Here is a 19915-nt window from a genome sequence, read left to right as displayed (position 1 = left end):
GAGAAGGGGTGCAGCAGGGGTTCCCAGAGCAGCCGTCTCCACCTTGCTGCTACCCACCAGGGCACAGGCACCCTCAAGGACATGCCAGTGGTACCGGGGAAGCTGCTTCCTACCTACAGTCTACGGGTCCAGCCCAGGATCTGCCCTCGGTCCAGGGTGAAGGAGCAAGTGGGGAGAAGAGCTAGAGCTGGCGGGTGTCCATGCTGGGCTCTGCAGGCCTTGAGCTGGAGTAGGCGGGGGTGGTAGGGACTGGGCGGTATTTCTCAATCACCTCCCGCAGCCCCTTGGAGAAGTGGAGATCAGCTCCCACCGTGAGGAATCCCTGCAGAGGGGAAGAGGATTAGCACAAGGCTGAGTGTGGCTGCACCCTGCCCCAGCAGGACACGGTCCCTGTGCCCACTGGGGGGCCCAGGCTGTCCCCATCCTGCCATGTACCGCATGGTTGGTGACCACTTCCTTGGTGAAGTCCATGCCTTCTGGCAGCGGGATCTGCACCCCCTTTTTAGTCCTCTCTGCAGGGAGAGAGAGATGCAGTGAAGCTGAGTGCCACTGTGCCCCTGCCCCAAGCCCAGCTATGTGCAGGCAGTGGTGGTGCCTACCATTAATGATGGGCATGATTGTCAGCTGCAGCAGGGTCTTCAGTGGGCCCTGCAGTGAGAATAGCTGGGGAGAGAGGAGCATGTGTGAGCGCAGCAGCAGCAGACCTGCCTGCCTGGACTGGGCACAACAAGCACTTAGCACTGGGTGGGCTAGAAGGGGTGTCCTGCGATGTGCAGCCCCTCTCTGAGCCTGCCCTGTGCTGGGGTTAGCAAGGGAGGCCACACCCTCCAGGCTGGCATGGGTCTGCTTACCGCTAGTGACTCCAGTGCGGACTGCTTGGAGTAGATGCGAAACCTGCAGAGGAGAAAGCAGCCGTGAGCGGGGCGCAGAGGGGAACTTCCCTGCAGCCTCTGTGGGCCTCCAGCACAGGCCGTACCGTCGCAGGTCCAGCTGCACGCGCAGCGCCTTCCCTTGCAGAAACACCTTGGCGCTCAGCTTTGTTTCCTAGGGCGAGAGAAGGCTGAACTGCAGCCCTGCTGTGCCCACTGCAGGCAGGCAGCTAGCCAGGCTGGCTGCTCTTCTTGCTTTACTGGCCCAGCTGGGGACAGCTGGGCTCTGCTTTGGGACACCAGAGCCTTCCTATGTGGGAAATGCTCTTCCCCTGTGCACCAGGGTGGCTGCACAGGGAGCCCTGGCCACGTGTGGCCCTCCCGGCCAGCCCCGCACTCACCATGGCCATGCTGGACAGCTGGACAGCAGGGCGGCTTGGGGGTACCAGCGAGATGTTGAGGAAGGCAGAGACAGAGACGGAGGTGCCCGAGGGTTTGATGGTGCAGCGGGGGGGAGCCGACACCTGCAGCACCAGCCGCAGGGGAGCATCCACGGCGGGGCTCTGGAGAGGGCAGGTGAGCCGGAGGCACAGAGGTGGGCAGGGCTGCGCTCTGCCCCAGCAGCTCCCCTGTGCCTCCCGCCCTGTCCGGGTGCTCCTCTCACCAGCATGAAGATGGTCCCAAAGAAGGTGGCTCTCAGCAAAACCTCCAGGTCCTTGGGCACCTGCAGGAAGGGCAAACCACTGGAGGGTAAGCGAGCAGTTGCTGTTGATCCCAGTGGAGGTGGTCCCTGGATGGCATCTCATCCGCTCTGCGGGCAGAGCCCAGCCCTCCTTCCTGCCTGGCAGCAGGCCCCTGCCTGCATAGAGCTGCCTGTGCATAGCCAGGAGACCCGGCACTGTTTACCTTCTCCCCTTGGAGCTCTATGGCCAGCACACCCGCCTGGAAGTATGCGTGCATGGCCGAGTCAAAGAAGTACTCTGAGAAGGCGACATAGACCATGCGCTCCGTCTCCTTGATCACCGGCTCCACCGCGTGGTTCTCCAGCTCCTGGTTCTCTCTTGCACGGGGGAAGAACATGCCCTGGCCCAAGAACAGGAGACATTTCTGCAGCTGTAGTGGTGCCCAGTATGCACGCTAACACAGCTGCTCCCACAGGGACAGCGGGAGGGTCAGCAGGGCAGGATCCAGTGTTCACCTTGAAGTCTAGGTCAAGGGTGTCTGTGGAGACAGCTGGATCCTGCAGGAGGGAGTAGTCAATGCCGATGTGCTCATCTACATAGTTCCGCACTGCCAGGGAAGATGTGCTGTTGTGACCAAGCCTGCGGGCTGCCCGGCAGCCTGACACCCAGCTCTGCCCTCCCCACAGTGAGCAGGGTCTGGTCCCTTCCCCCAGGGCAACACTCACCCGGCACTGTGTCCAGCACAGAGTTCAGCAGCACCAGGCTGGCATGCTCCAGTGATGGGCAGATCTGAAAGGCAAGGGGCTGGTCTAAGAGGGGAATTGCTCCAGGTGCAGATGAGGACCCAGACCCTTGTCCTGCTGTGGGGCAGGGCAAGGCCAGGCTCCATTGCCTGTGTCCACTCAGCCGTACCTGTTGGCTGAGGAGGAATCGCATCCCTGTGACTATGAAGGTGCTCAGGAACTCATAGACCTTCCTGCAGGACACAAGAGCAGCTCCTTGGCTGCCTGCCTTACCCTGTGGCTCCAGCCCTGCCCTTCCATCCCCGAGCAAGCACACAGCCTGGGCTGGGGAAGTCCCGAGGGTGCAGAAAAGGGGGCCAGGGAGACAGGCACAGGCAGAACTGGCCCGTTGGAGGGACAGGGCTGCTGCGGTGGGGTTGGGTGTACCTGAGTGTGCCAGAGAAGCCTGCATGCATTCTAGCAATGGAGGCGTTACAGGTGATGTTAGAGATCTTCAGGTGCCCAGCCTCGTCCTTGGCCAGCTGCAGCACTGTGTTGATGTGGACACCATCCGCAGAGGCATTGATGGACCCAATGTCATAGCTGGAAGCGAGGAGAGCAGATGAGAGGAGCACACTGCTCCTACCAGCTGCAGGGCAGGGCAGCAAGGCACCCAGGGCACCCAGTGGGCACAGCCAAGCAGTGGCTGTGGCCCAGCCATGAGGTAGGCTGGTGCCCAGGGGAGCGGGAAGGGGAGGTAGCTCACAAGAACCAGTAAAGTAGCTGTCTCCGGAAGCGCAGGCTGATGGAGGCGTTGTTGATGGTGAAGACGAGGTGCTGCTGAGGCTGGAAGTGCAGGTTGGAAAGTGCCAGCTGCAGATCCATCACCTTGACCCTGCAGGGGAGGGGACAGAGATGGTCAGACAGACAGATGGATGTGAGGAGCCGCGTGCACGGGGAGTGGGCAGCACTCACTGGCTGATGTTGTAGTGGAAGTGCCCCTCCTTCCCATGCAGGTCTGACACTGTGATGTTCTGCAGCTCCTGCTCCACAAAGCGCAGCCCCTCCTGCTTCACTGCAAACCAAAGCAAGCCTGGGCTGGCCACAGCCAGGCTGTGCTGCCCTCCCAGCAGCATTGCCCCCCAGCTGTCCCCCAGTTCCTCTCCAGCTGCCCCACACGCAGGCACTGCAGGCAGAGCCTTACCCAGGTGCAGACCCCAGGAGTAGCGTCCCAACCTCTTACCCAGGCCCTGGGAGCAGTGTCCCACCCAGCCCCTTACCCCGGTCCAGCCCCTTACCCAGGTCCAGCCCCTTGGAGGTAATCCGGATCTTGCAGCCGGGTGGGCTGTGCAAGGCCGTGACCAGCCAGGGCAAGAGGAGGAGGAGGCAGCTGCCGGCAGCCATCTCGCACCTGGAGGCAGAGAGCAGGGTCAGCACAGCCTGACCCAATGGGGCACCCAGGGGACACCCAGCCACCCCGCGAGGGAGGTGGCTGCTGCCCAACCTGCTCGTAGCCCCGGGGCAGGAGATGGCCCTGAGGAACACCCCACAGCTCCGCTGCTCCCTCCAGAGCCCCCCCAGTTCTGCCTCGGTCCCCATTGCCTGAACCCCCATGAGTGGCACAGGCCCCACCTTAGGGTGCTGCACACAAGCCCCCAGCACAGACCCCACAAGGCCCATAGGCGCTCACGTCCTCTGGGAACACTCGCTTCAAGTCGTCTCCTGCCGGCCCCAGCAGCATTCCACCCAGCCCTGAACACACCCCAAACTGGACAGCGAGGCATGAGCCCAGCATGTGCTGCTGCAGTGAAGAACCCCAGCACCCAACAGAGAAGGAAGCCCTCTCCTGTGGGGCTGCCCCACAGCCCTCCCCCTCGGCAGGGCAGCCCTGGCTGACCCCTCCCCCATGGAGACGTGCTGCCTGCCCCCACCCTGGGCTGAGAAGGGAGCTGGAGCCTGTCCATCCAGCAGCCACTGTGGGGATGGTCCAGGGCTCCCCCCACAGCATTTTCCCCCAGTTCTCTGCGAGGGAGAGGACGGAGGACGTTCCTGCCCAGGGCCCAGAGCCGCCATCCTTCCCTGAGGCTGTGCACGGACCCCGGGGTTTGCCTACACAATGCCGGCTCAGTTCGGGTACTTACAGTGAGGCTTGTCCTCGGCTACCCTGGTGTGGGGAAGCTGAATCACGTGAAGGGAGGGAGGGAGAACACCACTAGCTCCAGGAGTTTCTTTTGAGCTGGCTGAGGTTCCCCTGCCTTTATATATCCCACCAGCTGCCACTCCTTGTGAGCCCACAGCTGGGAGGAGACAGCAGGACGGGGAGGATGCAGGTCTCCCGCACGCTGAGCCCCAGCTGCCTGCCAGCACAGGCAGAGAGGCAGCGGGTCGCTCGGACACATAGGCTCCAGGCTGAGCAGGCAGCCTTCCTCCTCCCACTGCAAGCACATGTCCCCATGTCCTGCATGCACAGCCACGCACCACGTCCCTGGGCCTCCCCAGCACCACGGCAGTGCTTGGCCCTGTGAGGGTCATGTGTTCAAACAGGGTCTGAGGGGTTTCTCATGTCAGGGCAGCCCCCCCAGTCTGCATTATGAAGCTTTCACCGGTGCCAGGCTCCCCTAGACGGCCTTTGTCAGCTCCAGCCCTGCCCAGCAGGGTCTTGCGCCAGGGCCGGAGCCCAGCACAGGCCCCGTGGCCCTGGGCACCGACAGAGGCTGGTTTGTGCCCCTCTGTGATGTGAGCCCCTGGCGGAGAAGATGCCGAGGCTGCTGGATCCTCAGCACTGCCCCGACAGCCACTGCCCAGGCCCCTGGCACGAACCGGGCAGCTCAGGTTCTGCAGGACAGGCCTCTGTCTGGGCTTGCCCAGCTTGTTGCCAGCAGGCTCGCAGGCACCAGGGCTCATAGCATCCTGAGGGGTGCTGCCGAAGTGGCCCCAGCAGTGCCCACACTGCCATCCTGCTCCACGTCGCCCCTGCAAGCACCCGTCACAGAGAGAAGGGGCAGCTCCTCAGGCCAGGGCTTCCTCCTGAGGGCCCTGCCTGAGTGAGGTGCAGGGGCGCAGCCCAGGGGCTGCCCCTGCCCTCACCACCCACTTTAGCTGCTTGAGTCTCCACCAGGCTTCACACTGTCCCCCCGCAGTCCCCTCTCCCCCCTGGCCATGCAACAAGGGGGTGGTCTGAGCCAGCACTTTGTGCTCTGTGTGATTATCCGTGCTGTAGGGCAGCAGAGCCAGGCTGTGCAGGGCTTGTGAGCTGAACGCAGGGAGGCTTGGGAGCCTTAGTGCTTACACAGCACTTATCCCTCCAGAACTGCTTTGCCAGCATTAACTCATTAAACTGACCCCAGTGCTCTCAGAGCAGAGGGCAGGACTTCTGGGAGAGTGAGCAGGTCAGGCCGCTGCCCAGGAAGACAGCCCCTTGGAAAGCTGGGCAGCGGGGATGCTCCAGAGGCAAAGGGTAGGAAAAGGCGCCATGGCTGCCCTGACTGTCTTCACGGAGGGCCATGAGCCAGCACCACGAGCCAGCACCAGCTGTCATCTACCCTGTGAGCCGAGTCCGTGGGCCCGCAGCAGGAGAGGGGTGACTGTGACCCTGCGTGCAGAACAGCCGCACTGCTGGGTGGGTGCATTCAGGGGCTGGGGTCTCCACCTGCTGCCCATCAGCACCAGTGGAGGCCCCTGCAGCCCCCTCCAGAAACTGGTCCAGGCCAGCAGGAGACAGAACCCAGTAACTGCCCTGTCCCCCTTCCCCACCCCACATTGTCCTCCAGCATGCGTGGTGCTGGATGCAGACTGCTCCCGTCATGCTGTGAGCACCATGCTCTCTCATGGGGTCTGGACTCCCATGCCACTGGTGGCAGAGGCACGTCTGCCCCAGCCAGCACCCAGCCAGGAGCTTTGGGAGGAAGCAACCAGTGGGCACAGAGGAACCAAGCAGGTGCACCCCGCTGCCATGAGCTCCATCCACACCAGGGACTGTGGCCAGGCACACACCTCAATGGGCTATGTGGGAAGGCAGCTGTGCTGTGGCTCCTGCAGCTGCAGCTACCTGTCTCAGGGCAAAGGAGTGATCCCCAGGGCTGGTGGAGGAGCACAGCCACCCATCTTGGCGCCAGCGCTCTGCTCCACCTGCAAAGTGCTGCACCGGGCACGGGGCAGGCACATGGCTGGGAGCATGCTGGCACCACCCGTCCCATCGCACACAGCCACATCCCGCCACTGGCAACGGCAGCCGAGGTGTGGACACCACCGCAGTCTTTCTGAAACCTGACCTTGTGAGCCAAATTAACAGCTAAACGAGCGGGTGTGCAGGCAGGAACGCGTGAGCAGATGCTCCTGAACAGAAGGATTCCTGTCAGCAGCCACGCGGGCACGAACAGAGCTCGGGGCGGCCGGCTGCCAGGGGCCGGCCCGCGGGCTGAGGCATCGGCTGGGAGCGGCCGCCAGGCCCCGCCGGGAGGCGGAAGCCCCGCTGCGGGCACCCAGCTGGGCCGCTGCCGCCGACGGCCGCCTGCGCCGGCACATCAGTGCGCGGCCCCCGCCCTCGGGCCCGGCCGCGCGCTCCGCCCCGGCGCCGCCGCACTTCAAAGGCCCTTTGGTGGCGACCGCTTGCGGCCTCGCCCTGCTAGTGACAGGAACCGCCCGCGGCGGGCGGGCAGGGCCGCTCCCCAGCGGCCACCGCGGGCCGCAATAACAGGCTGCGCGGCCCGAAATAGCGACGGCGGCGCGGCCCGCCCGAGGACGGCGGCGCGACCGCGCCCACAACGGGGCCGGCCGAAAGCCGCGCCACACCAAAGATGGCGGCGGGGCGGGCGGTGCCACCGCCCGCCCTCTGCGCATGCGCCCGCCCGCCCGCCAAAGCGCGGGCCAGGCTCCACGCAGGCGCGCCGCCGCCGTGCCAGGGCGCGGAAGGAGCGCGCATGCGCCGGGTGGCAACGAGGGAGGCGGCGCCTGCGCGGAGCCGAGGGCGGGGCGGCCCCGCGCCTGCGCACCCGCGGCCCGCGGTCCCGGCGCAAGATGGCGGCGGTGGGGCGGGCGAGACGGAGGTGGGGCGGCGGCACGAGGCGCAGCGGTGCTCGGTGCCCACAGCCCCTGACCTCACGCTCAGGTAAGCGGCGCTTCCGCGCGACCGGGGCCTGCCCTGGAGGTGGAGGAGAAGGAGGAGGAGGGGGTCGGGCGGCGCCGGAGGGGAGGCGGCGCAGGTCCGCGGCCGCCATCTTAGAGCGCGGCCGCCGCCGCAGCTTGTGCCCGCCCCGGCAGCGCTAGGCGCCGCGCTCCCGCCGCTGCCGCCGCGCCTGCGCGCGTTCCGGCGGCTCCTCCCCCGCGGCGCGCCGTAACGGCCTCCTGTCTCCGCAGCGGCCCCCGCGGGCCAGGCGCGGGACGCCCCGCTATGAGGATGCGGTCCCGGCGCGCCAGCGGCGAGCACGGAGCGACGGCCACGCGTCCTGCCAGGCAGCCCGCCACCGTAAGTACTCGCCTGCCCGGGCGCGGGGCCGCCCGGCCTCCGCCCCGCTTAGACCGTGCCCCCGGACTCCTCCAGTCCAGCCTGCAGAGTTGTCGCCGCCGCTGCCGCCTCCGCTCCGCACTCGCTGGGCCCTGGCGCCCGTGGCTGCCTGCCGGTCTCGGCCCGCCGCACCGAGGAGCTCCATCCCGTCGCCGCCTCTGGGAGCTGCCTCCGCGCTGCCCGGCAGCATGCTTTCCCTCGGCAGACACGGTCCCTTGGTTCCCAGTGCGCTCGCCAGAGTGCTAGATGCTCTGCTCAGCCCCTGTCCCGCCTAGCCAGGCGCAAGGGCTGTCTCTCAGGAAAGGGAGAAGTACTGCTGGAAGGAGGTGGTGGCCTGGCTTCCAGCCTCCTTGAAGCAGCTGTGGTTCTGGGATGAGGGAGAGCCTTGCTGTGTCCCAGGGGGCTGTTGCTGCTCTCCTTTGTCTACATTTGCTGTTGTCTTGTGTAAAATCCTACCGTGGTCAAATGGAAACAAATAATGAACCTGTTTACTGTACTTCTTTGTGTCATCTTCCACCTTGCTGTGGTCTTCTCTGGTTGTGCTGCTGCTCCTAGGTTGTAAGCTCTCTGGGCAGGGACAGCGTTCTACTGTGTCTGTGAAGTACTGTATGCATTGCCATGGTGTATAAAAAACAGTATCGTTATCACCATAAAATGCTTACTCTGGATCCCTTTCACTGTCTAAGTCCTGATACTAGTTACATAAAAGTAGAGTTGCTTCTGTCAGGATTCCTCTTAGTTTGCTTTTTCTTCTTCCCAGACCTTAAGGGTACTTGGATTTAATACTCCTCAACACTGATCAAGTGATAAAGCTTCTTGTCTGCTTCCACCATTCTAGTTTATCCATAGATGGGAGAAAGTGAAAACAGAGAACCCTATTTGACTGCTGTTTTGAGTGATCAGTTGTGAAAAAACACTGGCATGTCGCTGCAGCTGGTGTGTGCTGTGCAGTCTAGGAAGATCTTGATACCCAACACTATCTGTAGCTTCTTAAAGACATTTTTGGCTTGCTTTGGGAAGTCTGGTCCCATCAGTACATACCAGTTCATTGTAATGTGTTGTCTGTGTAACATGCAGGACACATTAGCAACTGCTATGCACAATGTAAAACTGCAATGTACAAACATGGTTTTAGTTTAAGGAGGAGGGGCTCTAAACACATCCTTCAAAAGTTACTGCACCTGCAGTACTGCCTGATGAGGCTCCTGCCTTGCAGCCATGAGGCTCCTGCCTTGCAGCCATAGGGCCCCTAGGGCTCCGGTGTGCTTCCTTGCACTGACAGCCCTGACATGAGTCTGAGCTGCTGCTGTGTCTCCTCGGGATGGCTGGGCTAACTTTGCTGCCTTTCTGGCAGCTAGCTGAAGTGAAGTGACTGTAGAGTGCATGAGGGGGTTGGAGTTCAGGAGGAAGTGTTGGTAAACAAATATTGTGCAACGCTCACCTGCTGAGGCAATTAAATGTCCATGATTGCATTGGTACGCTCTGTAGCTGACGCTTTTGCCTATGGGCTTGGTTATTGTTATCTGCCTAGTTCTAAGCAGAGACTGAAACTCCAGGTTTCTGCAGTGTCCCACACTTTTCCTTGCTTACCCTGGCTGGAAGGACGGAAACATCTTCCAAGATGCTGGAAGGGTCAAGTGTTCTTCAGCCCTGGCCTGCATCACACTGATTCCACAACTGGTACTATAGACAACTTAGTGTCTGCTAATTCTTGATCGTTGCTGGTTCCTACCATTCTGCTCTTCTGAAATAGCCAGCAGAGTTCTTATAGACAGGAAGGGGAGCAAGGGTGAATAAATCTAAGCGTGCAAACCAAACCAGAGGTTTTACTTAAGAGATGATGTACAAGGGAGCCTACTGCTGAGACTTTGAGGCTACTGTGGTGTTCAGTTAAAAAACACACTTCTGTATACAAGATTATGCTACTGTGGCCCTAATTTTGGTGTTGCATAGGGTGTCTCCAAAGGCCTGAATAGAGTTAAATAACTGAGGTGGATGGTAATTATTTAAAATGCCTTGTTTGCCCGCTCCCCAGTTCATGGCCACTGTATTTAGGCCTGCCAGAGAGGAGCAATCTGCAGTGCTGTTTCAGAAGCTTCCCAAGGGGAGGAACAGTGACTAAGAGAGGAAAAGCCTGGCTGTTTCTCTCCAGCTGGCGATATTAAATTATGATTAAGATGAGCTTTATTGTTTCAAGAGACTTTTTTTTTGCATAGCTGTAAGTACCAAAGGCTAAAATAGCCTGGTGGAAGCCTTACAGCTAGTCTGGGCCTGGGACATACTGAGGAAAATAATTCAGGAGTTCCTGACTCCTAGCCTGTGGTTCTCTGAACCACAGAAGTTGTTATTATTGAAGCACTAGGCCTATTTTATATAGCAGAAGTTTTTTAAAAGCCTTTTGTCTAAATTCTGTGCATTTATGTGTGTGTAAATGTTGATTTAAAATGTCTAAACCACGACACTGAGGATAACAGATCAGATATGGCTAGTAGTATTAGTGTGGTAAAAGGTGGTACACGTTCACAGAGGGGTGTATTTTATTTTTTATGCTCTCCTGATATATGGGACCAGACGCTGCACTCTTAGGAGGGATCTAGCTGAAAAGTGAGTATTTTGAATGCTGGCCTTAAGAACTCCCTGGTTGACACCATTTAAAGCTCAGCATTCTTCATGGTTAGTTGTATCTAGGATAACAGATGTTTTTCAGGACTTAGGTGCTGTTTCGTGTGTCCTGGTTCAAACCCTCTTTTATTGTCAGAATGAACTTGTAGTGCTATGGCTGAGCGGGCCAAGTGGATCAGGGATCTTTCCTGCTTTAACACAGATTTTATGTGTATTTTTTTTCTAGTGTGGTTCCTGAGAAATGGCCAATGAGAATCACGGAAGCCCTGCAGAGGAAGCGTCTCTCATGAGTCACTCACCTGGCACCTCCAACCAGAACCAGCCCAGCTCCCCCAAACCTATGCGCCTGGTACAGGACCTGCCAGGTACTGACTCTGCTTTCGGGAAGGCCCAGCATGGAGTTCTGCAGGGCCCTGGTAGCAGGGGAGAGAAGGTGAAGTGGGGCTTCTAAGGGAGGCCAGGAATGATGCATATTTCAGAGCGTGCTGTGACACCAATGGGGACTTGAAGGGCAGGGCTGTTGTTCAGGACTGCTCTTCTCCTGACACTCTCGCTGTCCTCTCAGATGAGCTGGTGCAGGCTGGCTGGGAGAAGTGCTGGAGCAAGCGTGAGAATCGCCCTTACTACTTCAATCGCTTCACTAACCAGTCCCTGTGGGAAATGCCTGTTCTGGGACAGCACGATGTCATTGTAAGTAAGCAGTCATCTCAAGGGGCTGTGCCAATACTGGGATATTCTGCAAGGGCAGATGCCATGGTCTTGTGGACTTGAGGTTGTACATGCGTGAGGGTCTTCTCTGCCATCAGAACTCCTTGCTGAGTCCAGTGCCTGGCTTGGTTCTGATGAAACGTTCCTCCTTCAGGTGCATGCTCAGGTAGTACTGTTCCAGGTTTAGTGCACTGCTCAAAGAACATTCAACCTGGAGGAGTTTTGTTGCATTTTTCTTACAAAGTCTTAAAAAACATACAGACGGAGGTCTAGAAGAGAATTTTTTAGCTTTCTGCATGTGTGAGTATTGGTGTTCTTATTTCCATCCACATGGGAGCCTGGGAAGTGGGAATTAAGTGGGCTTATTGCCTTCGTTTGGAACTCTGCAGTGGCAGCTGATGAACTCAAGTGTGCTGTTGTTTGTACGCTTATAGTCAGACCCTCTGGGATTGAATGCGGCTCCAATGCCACTGGAAGGTGGGATGATAGATACCTCTGTGGAGAGCAAGCAAAGGAAGAGGAGATTCTCTGAGGAGGTTCCACCAAGCAGCAATAGTATGAAAAAGCCCAAGGTGGGTCTGGTGCTGTTTAATGAACACAGGTTTAAGGATGTTGTTTAAACTGAAACCTAGGGGATGTGGAGCTTGGACCTATTTTTTTGAACTGTACAAGGTCAGGCCACCGTAGTATAACTCAAGCTGTGACAGCTGACACTCGGGAGGCACAAAAGCAGGCTCAGGTCCAGCCAAGTTGTCGTTTCTCTCTTAAAGCCTGAGGTCAAGTGTGGGAGTTGGGAGATAACATATTATGACTGAGAAACGTGGTAGCTTGCATGTCCATGTTAGCATGCCCAACAGCAGGCAAAATGTGCTGTATCAATTCACGGGGGTATCCTGAGTAGTGTACTGGTGCAGGATTGTTAGGTGTACTGGGCTGCTTCCCCTTTACCTGTTTCTCTAGGGCAGTAATTCATCTTTTACGCACCCAGGTGGATGTCCCAGGGAACCCAGCTGCTCAGCCAGTCCCCAGCTCTCCCAGTATTCCAGGAACCTCTGTTTTGAAGGCATGGTGCGTTTCACCTGAAGATAAACAGCAGGCAGCTCTTTTAAGACCAACTGAGTGAGTTGTCTCCATTTGTCTTCTGCTCTTTTCTTGGTGGTAGATTAGAGACACCTGGTTTTCCAGACATCTTTGAAGAAGAACCGGAATGATGTTAACACTCCTTGATGTTTGCAAGGAGTCTTGATAGTTCAATTCCATGGCTGGTGAAACAGCCCAAGGAAGCATCTTTAGAAGTAAGATTTAATAATTAGCCAATGATCTGGCCATCCTGATGACATTTGCTTCTGCCATAGAGTATATTGGGACCTGGATATTCAGACAAATGCAGTGATTAAGCAGAGAGCACCATCTGAAGTGCTTTCTCCACACCCCGAGGTGGAGCTGCTTCGATCCCAGCTCATTCTCAAGCTGCGGCAACATTATCGTGAGCTCTGCCAGCAGCGAGAAGGTAAGTTCCTGTTGGGCTCCCCTTATTTGTCTTGTCAATCCTGCAGTATTGTGGATATTCTTCCTTCTGGTTTGTGTCTGTCTCATCCCCGTGATCTCTTTTGTGATGGTTATAGTCTCTATGACTTTGTAAACAATGAGTGTGTAAGCTCATTTGGTTCTGAACTCATTAAGCAGAACTCCATTGTGATGAACTTTATCAGATCTTCTGGGCATCTCTTTATTGTATTGATTAGACTCTTTTTCTGTGCTTCTCCAGGGATTGAGCCCCCAAGGGAGTCCTTTAATCGCTGGATGTTGGAGAGGAAGGTGGTTGATAAAGGGACAGATCCTCTTTTACCGAGTGACTGCGAGCCAGTAGTGTCTCCTTCCATGTTCAGAGAGATCATGAATGACATTCCCATCAGGTACTGTTCAAAGACAGAGCACCTTGCTGGAATGTTTGTGTCTTGGGCTAGCCAGTGATTTACAGGCTGTGGCTCTGTGCTTTTGTGTTTTACTTTCACTGATTGAAGTGGTAGGGTGCTGGTGATGAAAACGTTGGGAACTGGACCTGGCCTCCATGCCTTTGTGGCAGCTGTGGAACTGATGCATTTGAATTTATGCTTACCTCAGGTTATCCAGAATCAAGTTCCGGGAGGAAGCCAAGAGACTGCTCTTCAAGTATGCCGAGGCTGCAAAACGGCTGATTGAATCCAGGTGGGAGTTCCTTTTAGAGTGCTGTCATGTTCAGAGAAGAGAAAAAGACTATAGGGGCTTTTAGAAGGGACTGCTGCATCCCACCTTATTCAGCATCGGTCATCGTCTTACTAAGGAAGAACAAGGTTAGGAACAAACAGAAGAAAAACAGTAGTGCTGGAGGCATCTTTTGATAGTAATGTTATAGTGAAATCTAATGTTGGGAAGCTGAATGTATGCAGAGACAAGTGAGAATCTGTGAAATACTGGATATGGAATGCATTCTGTCATTTATCCCTGAGAAAAAAACAAGAGTGCTTGGGCACTCGCTGCTATTAAAGAACAGCAAGCCTAGAGTGGTATTTTATTATACCATGTATGATTTTTCTGACAAGTCCTGCCACAGGACAGAATTGAGGAAGATAGCCTTGTGAGGGAAATAAAAAGCTTGTTAACAGGGTAGTTTTTTCAGAGTCACAAGCTCTTAGCAGTGGCTGCATTTGAAAATGAGAGGCAAGATCACAGTGTATCATTTCCATGATGGGTAAATGCTTTATCTGCCTCTCCTGTTGCAGAGAGGACAGCTACACTGTGCTTTGGAGAGCACATGGCAGTCCCTAGTCATACCAATGTCTGGAAGTACTTTCCAGAGGAGGCTTGAAGGGGAGTGACAGGGTAGGGCCTCGAGGACGTGTTAGCAGCTGTGTTCCCCTGCTGACAGAAGACCATTGTGGTGGGTTGGAATATATTTCCATGCAGCTGTGGGTTAAATTTTGCTTCTCCGTTCTGTGCAGGAGTGCTTCACCAGACAGCAGGAAGGTGGTGAAGTGGAATGTGGAGGACACCTTCAGCTGGCTGCGACGGGACCATTCTGCATCTAAGGAGGACTACATGGTCAGTATCCCTTGGCTCACGCAGCTGAGTGCAGGGAGCCTGAGAAAGGATGGGGGGGCCTGTTGGGGCCAAATGAAGGTCCTTCTGGAGAAGGCTCTGATTGCTTTTCTTTGCTTTGTGAAATGGGAGTGACAGCGGCGTGGAGACTGAATATCTCCGGGGAGTCCGGTGGTGTGTTGTGTAAGGGGCTCTGGTTCTCTGGTTCTGCAGGACCGCCTGGAGCACTTACGCAAACAATGTGGGCCCCATGTGTCTGCTGCAGCAAAGGACTCCGTTGAAGGCATCTGCAGTAAGATTTACTACATATCCCTTGAATACGTCAAGCGGATCCGGGAGAAGCATCTTGCCATACTCAAAGAGAACAATATATCTGGTACGCAGTCAGCTCTGAAGAGCTATAGGGCTACAGCACTGCAACATAAAGGCAGTGCACTCTGGCCTGTCCCCATTCAAATAGCGTTACCTGTTGGGAGGGCTGCTCTGTGTCCACAGGGTTGAATTTACTAGAGTCAGAAATAGCCAGTCCAGCATAGGTCTTAGCTGACAGTCACAGCACAGTGCCTATGCAGTGGCAAGGTGTCTTCCATCAGGTACTGTTACTGCCTGTAATATCAAATATGTGTGTGATTTGTCAGGATTAAGTAGCCTGTTAGGGGCTGACCGCACTGAACAGGGCACTAGCTCATTTCACTGGACCATGCTTTTTTGCTCTGCTTCTTCATGAATTCCTGGGGACAGCTGACATTCCCGTTCCTAATGCCAAGTGCTCTCTCCTCCTTGTATTCTCCTTTGCCACATTCCTTGGGTTCTAAACACCTTCCACACTCCTCTGCCTCCCAGTGTGTCACTGTGCACCCTTCTTCCATTCCCAGCAGAGGAATCATGTTCCTTGATCTTTTCTCTGTTTTCTTCCTAGTTTATGTCTGTACTTCTGCCTCTAGTCAGTTTTCCTTCTTCCATGGTCCCCTCATCACCACTGTTCTGTAGTCCTTTTCCTTTTTGGGTCCTAGCTCTCCTCAGACTCCCTTTATATCCCAGTGTCTGCCTTTTGCTGCATGTTTTGCTGCTTGTCTTCCCACCCAACTGAATCCATGATTCCTTCCAACTCATCTTTCCATGAGCTCTCTTTTTTTCCTGCTGAAGCCAAGGCTAAGTTGCTGTCCACAACGGGTAACCACGAAGTAGGAGGAAGGTTCCTTTGCATCTTGTACTTGACAGCCTGGGAATATTTATTGTGCTTTGGATGAGTTTGGGGCAAACTAAAATAATAGCAGTAACAACAAGGATAGCATTTTACTCATCTGGAACATGACTCCCAATACTGGGATGGTTGTATGCAGTCTACAGGTCTGCTGTGTTGGAGATGGAGAAATACTGTGAAATGGGTCCTCTCTATGCTCTGGCAGCAGGTGATGGAATTAATTTGGGGAATCTGCTCTGAACCTGGGTAGCTGCCAACAAGATCTGTGAAGGGCCACCATGGTGTTTTGGGGGGGACCGCTCTGCTCTTTAGCCCTATTCCTGTTGCTGCATGTTTTGAGGTGGAAGGAAGATCTGTCCCAGACGTCCTTGTATTCTAATGGGCTGCCTTTCTCTTCGTTCTCCGTAGCTGAGATAGAAGCTCCTGAAGTCCAGGACAGGCTTGTATACTGTTACCCAGTGAGACTGGCCATCCCCTCCCCACCACTCCCCAGCGTGGAAATGCACATGGAAAACAATGTGGCATGTGTGCGGTACAAGGGGGAGATGGTGAAAGTGAGCCGCAACTACTTCAGCAAGCTGGTAAGGGCTGACTGTCAGTCCTGCGTGACTTGTCACAAGCTGCTCTTTGGTGAGAAGTTTCATTCCTCCTTGTCCTCTGAGAGGAGGGATGGAGCGCTGACCTGGCGGAGGCTGTCAGATACTGCCCTAATAGTATCAGAAATAAGGACAGTTACTTTCACCTTAGTCAGGGTCAGGCTTCAGCTGGGAATACTTACAAGGTGTTGCATGTGTGCTTTTGATACGTACGGTGCTACAAGAATGGTCGTAGTCACAGCACGGCAGCCCTTGCTGGGAGACACGTGCTGGTGTGGTGCATTCATTCATGCTAGTGAAGAGCTTGTGGTTCACTCACGGTAAAAGCAGATGTGCTGACAAGCCTCCATGCAGAGCCCCACCTGTTCCTGTTGTTCGTCAGTGTCCCTCTCTTTGTCATGGCATGCTTGTGTACTGTCTTATCTTTGTTGATCTTTGTGTTTAATGGCTGAGCTTTCCCTTCCAGTGGTTTCTCTATCGGTACAGTTGCATTGATGACTCTGGCTTTGAAAAGTTTCTGCCCAGGGTTTGGTGCCTTCTCCGTCGGTATCAGGTACTGTCTGATCACAGTTATTGTACATCAGAAAACCCTAGTAAATAGTGGGGAACTGAACTTCTTGTCTTTGGCTCTGAGGGAGGTCCGTAGCGCTGGGAGCCTGATGCAAAATAGGGCTCAAACTGGGTCCCTTGCCTGCTCCCCGTGTTTTGAGACAGGACTGTGGTCTGGGGAGCAATTGTGATCTTGACAGCAGACCTCCGTGGGGTAAAGATACATTTTTATGAAAGAAACCTTCAGTAGTTCTTGGCTCTGAGGGTCAGGTGAAGGTTCAGGGGGCATGTATGTGAAAATTGACAGTTGATTTGTGGGTCCTGAGTTGGATGAAATATCTAAAGAGCATTCTTGGGTATATGCAGGGGACCTACACGAATTTGAGAGAGGACGAGGGTGCCCTGCATACCTAGAGGAGAGTGGGTGCATGGACGTGTGGCCCTGGGTCCGTGGTCAGTGAAGGGAGCAGCGGGAACAGCGAGTGCAGGCACGGCTCACCGGGGTTTGCTCTCCTCAGATGATGTTCGGTGTGGGTCTGTATGAAGGAACTGGTCTGCAGGGGGCACTTCCTGTGCACGTCTTCGAAGCCCTCCACAAGCTCTTTGGAGTGAGTTTTGAATGCTTTGCCTCGCCCCTGAATTGCTATTTTAAACAGTACTGTTCGGCCTTCTTGGATACAGACGGGTATTTTGGATCCAGGGGGTGAGTCTTACGTTCCGATGCCCTTGCTGTGTTTCTGTCCGGGTGCGTGCACGTGTGATGACTGAAGACAGGCTGATGTGTCTGTGTGTTCAGGGCGGTATCTGGTTGTGTGATGCCTTTTTAGAAGGATGTGTACTCCAGACCTGCCTAAAGGCAATGAGTGGACACATACTGGCTGTGAAACTGCCAGGAGTGTGCAGTTAGTCTGGTTGGAGGGCTCTGGTCTCTGGAGTAATGCAGTTTATAGGTCAGCCAGTGCTTGCACTTGTCTGAAGAATGAGAGACCTGGGGGCTCAAGCAGTCAGCTTGAATCAGCGGTCACCTTCAGTGACTACAGGTGGAGTGTGTCCCCAGTGACCAGTCCTGCTGCTAGAAGTGGCAGGGCCTGTACTGCTGGGGATTCAGGCTTTCTGAGAGTATGACTGCCTTTTCTGAGGAAACGGATGCTTTTTAAGGTGTGAAAATTAGAATTCTAGCCTCTCTGATAGGGATCTTTGCCTTTTTTCTCCAGCCCGTGCCTGGATTTCTTCCCTATAAGTGGCTCTTTTGAGGCAAATCCTCCGTTCTGTGAGGAGCTGATGGATGCCATGGTCTCTCACTTTGAGGTATGTTTGCTCACCTGTGGAGTTGTTTTGAATGGAGCTGTGCAGTCAGTCCTCTTCTCCGCACTGCACCCTCTCAGCAGGGCTGTAACGCAGAAGGCAAAAGACGGTTGCTGCTGTGGCACCACTCTAGAAGCAGAAATGTTTCCTGTCCATATACCTCATTAGAGATGTCATTGCTCAGCCAGCACTGAGATTGTTTGTTTTATTGTTGAACTAGAAACTGCTGGAGAATTCCAGTGAGCCTCTCTCCTTTATCGTCTTCATCCCCGAGTGGCGGGACCCTCCTACACCAGCCCTGACCCGCATGGAGCAGAGCAAGTTCAAGCGGCACCAGCTCATCCTTCCAGCCTTTGATCACGAATACCGCAGCGGGTCTCAGCATGTCTGCAAAAAGTAGGCCTTTTTCTCAGGTCCTTCTGGGAATGCGTTTCTGAAGCTGTATGACAGAAATATCCTATCCCACATAGACATCAGTGGGAAATAGGGAGCAGGCAAGGAAAAATGCAGCACATAATCCCCCTGGATTTTTAAGTCGGGCATGCAGAGTGTTGTGAATTTCACATTTATTTAACGACTATTGAGGTATTTCACTAACAAAAAGCTTGTGGATGGTGTATTCCTTCCGTACAAGTCCAGTCTGTACAAGTCATACATGCGGTGCTGTGGTGATCACCTGTGCTCCTCTGCCAGCCCTCTGATCTGGTGAGCCAGCTGAGCAGCGTTTCCTGGGCTGCCAAATGCTGCAGCAGTGTGGTGTCACTCGGGAGGGGAAGCAGAAACAAGGGGCAGGTAGAATCTTGGTGCTCAGTGGAGCAAGCTGGCCGTTGGTCTGTTTAAGCAACAAGTTCAAGCAACAACTCGTTTAAGCGACAAGGGCTAAAACATCTAAATTCTCTGTACTTGGTTAAGACTGATGCCGTACTGTGATGAGTCTCCTTCTGTGGGGGCAGCAATGTCCCAGTGCATGTGCTGGTAGAGAGCTCCATGGCTATGCAGCGTCACTGCTTCTCCTCTGAAAGTTCACGAGCCTCTACCTTTACTCAGAAATGCCTGACACTGCACTCTGCCTGCTCTTTCCCTCAGAATAATGAGGGAAAAGGACAGGGTCAAATACTTGTTTAAGCGACAAGTACTAAAACACCTAAGTTCTCTGTACTGTAAACATGACACGCAGGAAGGGGGCAGCGGGTGCTAGGAAGTGGGTCTGGGTGGTAACTGTGTGGCTTCCGGGCAGGTGGGCAAGGGGAGATGCTGAGTGCCTGTTGTCTTCTCATGCAGAGAGGAGATGTACTACAAGGCTGTGCACAACACAGCCGTCCTCTTCCTGCAGAACAGTGCGGGCTTTGCCAAGTGGGAGCCCACGCCGGAGCGGCTGCAGGAGCTCGTTGCAGCCTACAAGCATTCAGGCCGGACCCTGAGCTCCTCGTCCTCCTCCTCCTCATCCTCCTCCTCCTCCTCCACAGCAGACAAAGAGCGGGAGCTGGGCCGAGAGCAAAGCAGCAGTCGGGAGACTAATCCTAACTAAGATGCAGAGGTGCGAGGCAGCAGGGGAGGTGCCGGCGGCCCCGAGGAGGTTGCTGGGGCAGTGGAGAGACTGCTGGCTGCGCAGCTCTGGCCCGGGGGACTCTTGCGCAGCCGCTCCACAGCACCCATGGCACATGCTTTCCTCTGCGAACTGCATGCCGCCCCCGCTCAGGAGCGCCAGGGAGCGCCCAGCCACTGGCGGGGAGAGGAGGCTCGGCTGTGGTCCTCGCTGGAGGGCAAGGGAACCCAGCATGGTGCGGCAGGAGGAGCAGACAGCCCCTTCGGCGCTGGAGCGCTGAGGGAAGGGGCAGCCAGAGCTGGGATGTACACACGGGCAGAAGGACGGCGGGACAGATGGAAGGACGAATGGCAAGCGCGAGTGCTCGGCGCGTAGCGCCGCAGCTGGAGGGGCCCCGGCAGCTGGCTGCAGCCCGGCACCGGCAGGAGAAGGACGGGCAGAGCCCGGGGGCTCCTGCAGCCGGACTGGCACCAGCACAGCTCCGTGTCCATAGTGTAAATAGTTCTGTCCGTGACGCCCATGCTCCTCGC

General features: G+C 55.8%; 2 protein-coding genes across 2 annotated transcripts; one reads left to right on the top strand and one right to left on the bottom strand.

Annotated features, from left to right (window-relative positions):
• Window positions 1-181: 181 nt before the first annotated feature.
• PLTP (phospholipid transfer protein) lies at window positions 182-3678 on the bottom strand (the record flags this gene model as incomplete). The annotated part of the gene is made up of 15 exons (XM_082007447.1): window positions 182-322; window positions 436-512; window positions 600-663; window positions 852-894; window positions 977-1044; window positions 1271-1432; window positions 1534-1593; window positions 1776-1952; window positions 2068-2159; window positions 2278-2341; window positions 2465-2528; window positions 2722-2877; window positions 3041-3169; window positions 3250-3349; window positions 3573-3678. 15 exons carry the CDS (start codon window positions 3676-3678, stop codon window positions 182-184), a joined length of 1503 nt encoding a protein of 500 aa, XP_081863573.1.
• A 6962-nt stretch (window positions 3679-10640) lies between these two features.
• PCIF1 (phosphorylated CTD interacting factor 1) lies at window positions 10641-19915 on the top strand (the record flags this gene model as incomplete). The annotated part of the gene is made up of 15 exons (XM_082007100.1): window positions 10641-10764; window positions 10965-11089; window positions 11542-11679; window positions 12096-12226; window positions 12463-12617; window positions 12876-13023; window positions 13232-13315; window positions 14089-14188; window positions 14399-14561; window positions 15798-15970; window positions 16452-16538; window positions 17053-17237; window positions 17749-17842; window positions 18060-18235; window positions 19121-19915. The coding sequence occupies 15 exons, from the start codon at window positions 10641-10643 to the stop codon at window positions 19365-19367; spliced, it is 2130 nt and encodes a 709-aa protein (XP_081863226.1). The 3' UTR covers window positions 19368-19915.

This window comes from Phaethon aethereus (assembly GCF_964289735.1).
Source record: "Phaethon aethereus genome assembly, chromosome: 16".
NCBI classification, from domain to species: domain Eukaryota; kingdom Metazoa; phylum Chordata; class Aves; order Phaethontiformes; family Phaethontidae; genus Phaethon; species Phaethon aethereus.
Note: the sequence above shows the minus strand (reverse complement) of the source record. Positions and strands in the feature narration are given on the sequence as shown.